The 9,215-nt window shown below is 37.0% G+C and overlaps 1 protein-coding gene across 1 annotated transcript; it reads left to right on the top strand.

The window, feature by feature from the left end:
* Nucleotides 1–16: 16 nt before the first annotated feature.
* On the top strand, nt 17–8,885 carry TMEM41B (transmembrane protein 41B). The gene is made up of 7 exons (XM_010013930.1): nt 17–95; nt 1,268–1,385; nt 2,521–2,649; nt 4,404–4,497; nt 5,316–5,420; nt 7,216–7,354; nt 8,200–8,885. The coding sequence occupies exons 1-7, from the start codon at nt 17–19 to the stop codon at nt 8,367–8,369; spliced, it is 834 nt and encodes a 277-aa protein (XP_010012232.1). The 3' UTR covers nt 8,370–8,885.
* The last annotated feature ends 330 nt before the right edge of the window (nt 8,886–9,215 follow it).

Raw genomic sequence — 9,215 nt, 5'->3', positions numbered from 1 at the left:
GAAGTTTCACCTCGACATGAGGAAGAACTTTGTGCCGAGGGTGGCAGAGCGCTGGGACAGGGAACCTGCTCTCGGTGGCCCTGCTTTGGCCGGGGGTTGGACTAAATGATCTTCAGAGGTCACTTCCAACCCCGATGATTCTGTGATTCATGCTTGTAACTCTACGTGGATGTCTCCCTCGGCCTTAGTTCAGCCCGAGCACACGTGTGGGATCACGGTGACCCCAAAGCGGGTAGAATTGCCAGCTTGTCCAGCCGGCTCTGTTCTCTGTGTAGGTTTCATCATCTTTTCGCTGTGTTTTGCAACAATAAGCTGACAGTTCGACCCGCTTGAATGTTGCGCCTTGGCATTTTAGTCATGCCACCAGCATCTGGGAATTAAAATACAGTCTTGGTGGGTTTTTGTGTTCTTCAGGTGACCAGGGCTGATGCTCACGGTGAAGGTGTGCTAGTGTCTGAGAGTGTTTTAATACATACCCATCCTAGTATGGATGCACAGAGTTCTTGCTGTCTATTTCTCTCTGTTTTAAATGCTGTGTGGCTACACCTGTATTTGTGCCAAGTGTTGTATTGCACGTATATGGTTGTATTGGTAAAAATCTAAAGTATAGGAGAGGCCTAAACTGTAATCGTGTCACATATTGAATTCCTACTGTTTTCTTTACACAAAAATTTTAAAGCTAATAAAAGCTTGTATAGACATATCCAAGAGAAGTCTATGAGTGCAAAATATGTGTAATTCCCAAGTCTGAGAACTGTAATCCTTATATCCCAGGTTGGGGTGTGTTTACATATGTTTTCTCCTGATGAGTGTGTTTATGCTGATTGGCTACTGGCTCTGGTGCTCTTTTTTAGGAGGGGGAAAAAAATAGTGTGTCCAGAATTGCATTATACGTACTGAAGATTTAAGTTTGAGTTAAATCTTTAGTAACTAGACTGGCAAATGTCTGGCAAAAAGTTAAAAATATATATGGCTTACTTTGTTTTGCTGTTTTTACAAATATATTTATTAATTGATGCTTAAATTATTGCAAACTGTAGAAGTTGACTTCTGCAGGATGTTTGCCAGTGTAAGAACTTCAGATTTATTTGAGAGCTTTCAGAGAATGTGAGCAATGTGTTGTATATGTTGCTGAGAGCATTGGTGGGAAGATTATGTCTGCAGAGAGCTTACCTTGAAGTTTCTTTATACTACAAGTTTGAAGCTTGTTATGAGAGTGGTGGTATTTTGGTTTGGCTTTTTTAACTCTACTCTTGTTGAATTTCAGGGAAAGCTCAGGCGGAAGGTGGATCAGCTCGGACATCACTGCTTATATTGGTGTCCATCTTCTCATTGGCTGCTTTCCTTATGTTCCTGGTATATAAAAATTTCCCACAACTTAGTGAGTAAGTATGGCAGGAAAGATTAATTTATTTGCTTTTCCTTCAGTACCAAATTGTAGAGGAACCTACATGGGGCTAAGTGATTTTTAAACTGATGTGAGTTAACTACAGACAGAATCTAGCATAAATGTGAGTTTATAACCTAGAATGCTAGGATACAAAGCAGTAATATTGAAATACTAACTGGTAGGGTCTGTGTAAACAGAGCTGTACTTGACCTAGGATTTCTCTGGCACAGTTGAGATACCACGTTTTGAAAAGTTGCCTGATGTTTTAATGAAGAACATTAAGAACTCACTATGTTCTTAATGCTCTTCAGCCGAGAGCCAAAACATGCTTGGTTAGGCCTAGGTTTGTTTGAAAATTCCTTGTGTGCTGGTATTACTGGAGGCTGTCATCAAAAGGGGACATCCTTCTTTCATATGTGAGCTTCATGTTCTTTTTTTCTCCTTTTTGTTTCATCTAGTACTTGTGTTGGGAAGGTAGTTAGTTTGACAAGATGGAAGTCTGCTTGTCTGACAATTTTCTTTTTTTCTTTTAGTAGTTATTTTTCTGTCTGATTAACTTGCTCAACAAGTTCAGTTTGCAACAGTCCAATCACTAAGTCTGGTACAGCGGAAGAGAGGACACTCAACTGTGCTGCCCAGGGTTGCACCAGATTAAGGTGTGACATGAGATTTTGCTCTTAAAGCTTTGTTTGTTTGTGAGGTAAAGCTCTGCTGCTGCTTTTGCTGCACTTCAGATGTTAGGACCCTAGTGCTGAGGCAGTTACAATTGGTTTTGGCTGAAATGTTGACCGCTGTTCAGTTGCCAAGGTTTGGTTTGAGTAATTATTTAGTTTTGATCAGTACTTGATAAGAAAATAAAGTCCTAGGAATGAAGCAGATTATTGTAATGAATAAAGAAAGTTTGCAAGTATCTAAAATTGAGGATTTTCTAGTACAAAACACATCGTAAATATTGTGTTCATCTGAGAACATTATCATAATAATTCATGTGGTTTGTTTGCTGAGGCTGCAGTTTAGCAATGTAGTGTATCAAATTACCTATATATTCAGTAAGTAATTTTATTGTACTGTTTGATTATATTTACCACAATTCCTGCGTTTGGTTTTTTTTTTTTCTTCTTTTTCTCCAGAGAAGAAAGAGAATGTATAAAGGTTCCTAGAGATATGGATGATGCAAAGGCCTTGGGAAAAGTCCTGTCCAAGTATAAGGACACATTTTATGTTCAAGTGTTAGTTGCTTATTTTGCCACATACGTTTTGTATCCTTTTTCAAATATAAAGGGCGGTTTTGATGTCATGTTTATCTTGAAAAGAAAATCTTGCATGTTCTTGATCATAGGTGAAGGTTAACCTACCTAGTGTGGTTGTAGACACAGATGTTCCAAAATATTTGAACTTAAAAACATTTCTTTCATGTTTCAATATACTTTTTGGACTGCAAGAAAGGATTGAGTAGAAAGAAGTTGATGCATCATCTATAGTAGTAAATGGTGGTGGGGATTTGCATGCAGCTTCACCTTGACTCTGTCTCTTATGGACAATATTTTTAGCTTTGATATTAGACTTGGTCTCATCTTATTGTTTTGCTAATATTTTTAATTGCAAACTGAATTTCCAGTCAGAAATTGCTGTTGATCCTAAGGAAAACTGAGACTACTGCACTGCTCTTCCTTGAGACGTTCACAAGTGCCATGTCAGGGTAATTTACAGAATATTTTACAGCATTTCTGAAGGAAAGTGTTTTGAGCCTTCTTTTATTTCTGCAGTGCCCACATTCAAAAAAACCAAACCTATTTCCTTTTGGAGAACTAAATTTTTGAAGTAGTTTCTGCCTGTGGAGACACTAAGACTACCTGTGTTCCTTGTTAACTTTTTTCCTGAGTGTTGTTTATATTAATTGATCATTAAACACTTTCTTAACTGGAACACTTAACTACAGGTTAATAACTTCAAAGCTGTGTAAGAGGTCTGTTTTGTAGTTTAATGCAGGAGGCTTTGTAACTCAGAGAAAAATCAGCATTGAATGTGCCATTAGTAAGTGTCCTCTAGCTTGTTCTTTTTAAGTGTAGTTCACAAGTAATAGATCTATGAAGAAAATTTAAATGTTAGTTTATATATATATATAACAAGTAGAACAGAATTGGCTGTTTATTGAATTACTATAGCAGCTGATATGATGACATTTACTGTCTTAGCAGTAGACTGCGATCAGTTGATAAACATGTTACAGTTATCTCAGAACCTTGACACTTAGAAAAAATCGTACTGGTTCTAAGGGACTTGAGGAAGATTATTGGGCTTTGTGATACTTCAGTCAATTCAACTCCGATAAAATAGTTTGCAGATACTATTTTGCTTTATATTTCTGTCTGAAGTGGGCGATACATCGTAATCTCAAGCATACCTAGCAAGCCTTAAGCTCAAGGGCCTGTTTGCTTATGATGCAGCAACTTAATTTTTGCCTTTTTGAAAAATTCTGACTGAAATTAGTAATCATGTGTCCTAGTTTTATCTAGTGATTGCACTTTATCTATTTGTAAGGAAGTAGTAGTTGCCTTCATACATGCCTGTCTTCCATGAAACTCATAGTAGTTAATGGGCTTGGGCAGTTCTGTGAACATTTCAGGAAGAATATCTGAAATCTGCATATCTCTAGTCAACATTGTAAAATTAGAAGTATGTGTTTCCTGTAATGTTACGATAAATCTCCAGTATCAGTTGGAGCACAGATAAATAGAAGAATGTAGTACAGCTTTTATTATTTAGTGACTAATTTTTCTATGTGTAATGATCAATCTACTGCTCATTCCTCTTGGGCTTCTTTTGCTCCTCTGCAAATGTGTTTTGAAATAAAGATCTTTAGAAGCTATGCCTATTTATATATATGCTTTTTCAGTTGTAATATATATATATCCTGACTGCTTATAAAATTAAGAAATGGGTAGCTTTTAATTTTGGTTTGTTTGTTTTGTGGTTGTTTTTTTTTTTTTTTCCTTAACTAAGATGCACCCAGCTTGCAAACGTTTGCTATTCCTGGGTCTATATTTCTCAGCATCCTGTCAGGGTTTCTTTATCCCTTTCCATTGGCCTTATTTCTTGTTTGTCTGGTAAGTATGAAAACTATTGTGAGGGCATATATTTCTGTCTATTTGGAATACAACCAATCATCTGATCAGCTTCCTGTTTGAAATTAGCAGAGTCTGAGTGAAATAGGGGTGTACTTTAGTTTCTGAGGAATGAATGATTTCTCATTCAGCTCTGTTGTGAGAATGGTGTTACCCACAAAATTCACTGTGGCACTGGGTGATTATCCAAAGGATTAAACTGTTTCTCCAAGTTTTCTTAATAATGGAGGCATCCGAGTGTGAATCAGCCAGAGTTTCCTTTAAATTTGTTTATCATCCACCAGAACCCGACTGTAGTTTCAGAACACAATATCGCATAGCAAAACACATTTATTTTTAAATGGCTTAAATACCCAAGATACAAAATGTATGATAATGACAAGCTTCAAAAAATATGTAAAAAAGATGCAGTCATAATGAGTTGTAGTACATAAGAATTAGATAATTGAGCAGGTATGGAGGACCAAGTTGATGAATTTTCAAGTTAACATCTCTTTAATGCTGTTGTGCCTCTTATTTGCAAAGTTTTCTCTGTTCAAAATCTTAAAACTGTAGAAGCACTCTATTAACTGGTAAGTAATCAGCATTGTCTGCTTTGAATGGTAAGATTGATCTATGTGCCTTGGAAATAAAGGAACTGTCTTGTCTAAGAACAGCATTCTTTGACACTCTACATACTGCTGACGGAGAGCCCCTCAGCCCCAGTGAGGGGCTGCACAGAGCCATGTAGTTAATAGAGATATAGGGCTAAGATTAGTTAGACTTTCTGCTCATTTGTTCTTTCTTTTTCTGTTTTTCAGTGCTCTGGACTTGGAGCTTCGTTTTGCTATATGCTTTCATACCTAGTGGGACGTCCTGTTGTATACAGATATTTAACAGAAAAAGCAGTAAAATGGTCAGAACAGGTAAATTTTCTAGAGTTGCTGAAATCTGACAGAAAACATGTAGTAGAATAGCACAGAAAACCAGGGATTCATGCTTACGTATCTAGTTACAAAGAAAGGATTCTGACTCCTTTCTGACACTGCGTAGTTACTTTCTCTGGGCATTTTTAAACAGTGGGGAGTGTTCCTGTTTATATCGTATTTCCTGTGAGGAAGTTGTTTTTAGCTAGGAAGAGTTTGCAACTGATAATCCCCCTGATTTAGCTGATGTCAGTAGCTTACCTCTTCAGTTTCAATTTAAAATAATAGCACTCCTAGCATCGGAACTAGTGAAAGCTGGGTTTCAGTTATTTATAGGGGAAGAAAGCTTTCATTTGAAGATGATGTGGTTGGAGCATTTAGAAACTTTCTTTTACAGTATCTGATAACATTACTTTCAGCAAGTGTTAATTGTCAGATGAAGTTAAAAATTTGCAATTCAGAATCATAGTGTGGTTAGTATTTGGTCTCATGACTCTTGCTTTGATACTCTGTAACATGTTCAAACAGGATTTTTTCTTGGGAGGGGGGTGCACAGCTTACAGATGTACTCTGTTCAAGATTTTTTTTATTCATGTAAAAATAGTCTAAACTTTTTCCTCATGCAGTAAGATGTGGAACTGAGTCTGATACATTTGTCCTTATTAAATAATACAGTAGTATTTTGATTCCTGGCCTAAGTAAATCCTAGTATCACAGTGTAATCTTGAGGCTGTTCTGGGTAACAAATAATTACTATTTCCACTAGTAAAACTGGATATGTGATTTAAAGTTATATGATTACATGTGGAGCTCATATCTTGTTATTTCCAGGTTAACTGGACTATATCATGCTTGCATTTTGAGGACTAAGATGCAGGGTTAATCAATGTTTAAATATTTGCCCTTCACTGAGATTAAAAAACCCACAGTGGTATTACTGAACAATAGCAGGGCTACTGACTTTAGTGTTGTAGTTAAAGCTGAGGGGAGAAAAAATTGCTGCATGATATTTAGGAGGGAACTGCGTTCACACTACGTTTGATTTCAATTGTCTGGGGCCAGATGACCATGTTTAGGCTTGGTGAAAGTCTGCCAGAAGAGGCCAGAAATGGTGGATGTTTTGCTAGTCTTAAAAGTTGGTTTGAGGTTACAGTTCTTGCTTGAAAGGGCTGATGTACTAGAATAGGCTGGAAGGAGAAGAGACTTTGATATGGTACTAGTGTAATGAACTGGGCTAGCCTCTAGGCTTGAGAATATAATTAAGACTGTACATGAAGTTGGGGCTATTGTGGTTGCTCCTGGGTAACTAGTGCTGGGCATTCTGACTTCTGGGTAGATAGGTTTTGCAGCTGCCTTGGCAGCAGCCACTTGATGAACTTAAGAGCCATGACCTGGGTAAGTTTCCAAGAGAGGAATACAGCTGTGTTTGGAGTTTGATCATGAGTTATGACGGAAAGGTTGAGGAGCAGAGGTTGCTGTGTTCAAGTTAGGGTTAGGCCTGCTGCCGTGCCTAATTACTTGTTTGCTGTTTATGTTGGCTGATTCATCACCATGCTCCACTACAGACTGGTATTTCCAGACTAACTTCAGTACTGCTTAACAGTTGATTCACTGATGACTCTTCCTTGAGTCACTCACTGTTTAGTTGATTTTTATGTTTGCAACTTGTAAATTTCTACAAGAGATACTCAACCCCCCCCTAAAAATCCTCTAGTAGTAAAATAATTGTTTAACGATTTTGTGTATTTTCCAGGCAGGGATTTTTTTACTGATCTTGTTGGTTTTGTTTTGGCAGGTTGAACGACACAGAGAACACCTCATTAACTACATAATATTTTTGAGAATAACACCTTTTCTTCCCAATTGGTTTATCAATATAACATCTCCTGTAATTAATGTGCCATTGAAAGTATTTTTCATTGGCACTTTTCTAGGTAAGAATTCTGGCTAGTGACTTGTGGTTTGGGGTAGCCAGAAGTGGTAGTATTTGCACCTGTGAGTTATTCAGCAGAGATCACCACCTAGTGGACAGCCAAACGATTACACAGAATATTTTTGTATTTCTCCATGTGTGAAGTTTATATTAAAAGATTTTTAGTAGTCAGGACTATTCTGATGCATTGAGTGAGAGGTAATGAGCCCAGTCTTAATTACTTGATTAAGGAAACGTACGTTATAAGAACACTGTATTGGTAACTTTTTGTTCCACTGCATGACTAAACACTTTAGTCAACTTCAGTATAACTGTGAGGATGCATGGGACTTTGATCTGAAAGATTTTTAATCCCCATGCCATTTTGTTCATCATACTATATCTTCCTAGGAGTGAATTCATAATTCAACTAATGTAGTGCTAAACACTTTAGGTTTGTAATTGGCATATTTTTGCAAATGATTTTTAATCTGTTTAGGACACTACCCATATTTTTCCTTTGTGAACTTAAAATTGGTTTGTAGAGAGAGCTTGAAATCTGCAGAGTCTAATGAGCAAAGATTCTTTTATTAGTTACCTGTGTTTGGTATTAAAAATATTTAAAATGGCATGAAGCCAGTTCTTCTGATAAGAGTTTTTTTACCTTTGGTTTTGTATTTACACTCCTCTTTAAAAAGAAAAAAAGGGCAACAAACAAAATAAAAAAACCCAAAATGTGCAAGGCAACAGAGTCTGAAAGTTTGGGTCTTAAAAGTTTAACTAATTTATGTTTTGTTTTGTTTTTCTTGCTGACAAGCTGTTTTTTTTCTTCCTATGCCTTCCTACCATTCTAATTCCCCACTCCAGGTGTGGCACCACCGTCTTTTGTAGCCATTAAGGCAGGAACAACGCTGTACCAACTTACAACAGCAGGGGAAGCTGTTTCCTGGAACTCTGTGTTTGTTCTCATGATTCTAGCCATCCTCTCCATCCTACCAGCTCTCTTCCAGAAGAAACTGAAACAGAAGTTTGAATAAGGATCAAACTGGACCAGAATTTCCCATACTTCATCTCAGGATCAGCACTTCTGATATTTGTATATTTGCTTTTCTATTGGATCTTAAGCAATTAAGGAGGAGGCTTGTAATTGATAAGAATGTTTTTAAATGAACACAAGGCCCAGAATTGAAGGAACTGTGTTCAGAGATGTACTGCATATAGTTTTGTAACCAAACCATCAGTGTTTTACTTTGGGAGGGGGTGTGTGTGGCCCTCAGGATGAGGGAAGTGGAAACACAGATGTAACATTTTGCTCTGATTATATGCAGAGCAAAAAATGTAATGTAGACATAAACTACAGATAATGCTTTCTAAAACTTGCAGGAAACCTTAATTATTCAGTCCAATTTTGTGATATTCTGTGTAGGCTTGCATGTGATCTGGTCTGAGTACATTTCTCATCAACAATATTTCTGGGTTTTGCCTTTGGGAGTTCCAAAATAATATAATAATGGTGCTCACTCTGAAACAAAGGGGTTTTGCAGTACTTCAACATGATACAATGATATTCTCATCCTGATTGTTTACTTTTGCTTACTAGTGCTGTGTGGATTTAAATACTTGAACCTACATCTGCTTTACTAACTGGATTAACAAATGCAAAGTGTCACATCATTCCCTCTTGTCCTCGGTAAAGCTTTATTCTGGGAAAGATATGGAAGGGGAGAGAACAGGTTAGAATTTTGATCGTGGGTGGTTGATGATTTTGACTTTCTAATTTTTATTTTTCTAATGTTGATTATTCTGCCAGTATTTCACTTGCTTAGATTTATCCTGCCAATTTAAGAAAAGGATTGCATGATTATATACATCTTTCAGTTCTT

Source organism: Nestor notabilis, unplaced genomic scaffold (assembly GCF_000696875.1).
Source record: "Nestor notabilis isolate BGI_N333 unplaced genomic scaffold, ASM69687v1 scaffold20364, whole genome shotgun sequence".
NCBI classification, from domain to species: domain Eukaryota; kingdom Metazoa; phylum Chordata; class Aves; order Psittaciformes; family Psittacidae; genus Nestor; species Nestor notabilis.
Note: the sequence above shows the minus strand (reverse complement) of the source record. Positions and strands in the feature narration are given on the sequence as shown.

Excerpts from the sequence above, each read along its gene's own strand:
- TMEM41B (XM_010013930.1), top strand. The coding sequence starts at position 17 with ATGAGGAAGAACTTTGTGCCGAGGGTGGCAGAGCGCTGGGACAGGGAA. Across the intron at positions 1,386-2,520 it reads AATTTCCCACAACTTAGTGA|AGAAGAAAGAGAATGTATAA; the intron begins GTAAGTATGGCA and ends CTTTTTCTCCAG. Across the intron at positions 7,355-8,199 it reads TTTCATTGGCACTTTTCTAG|GTGTGGCACCACCGTCTTTT; the intron begins GTAAGAATTCTG and ends TCCCCACTCCAG.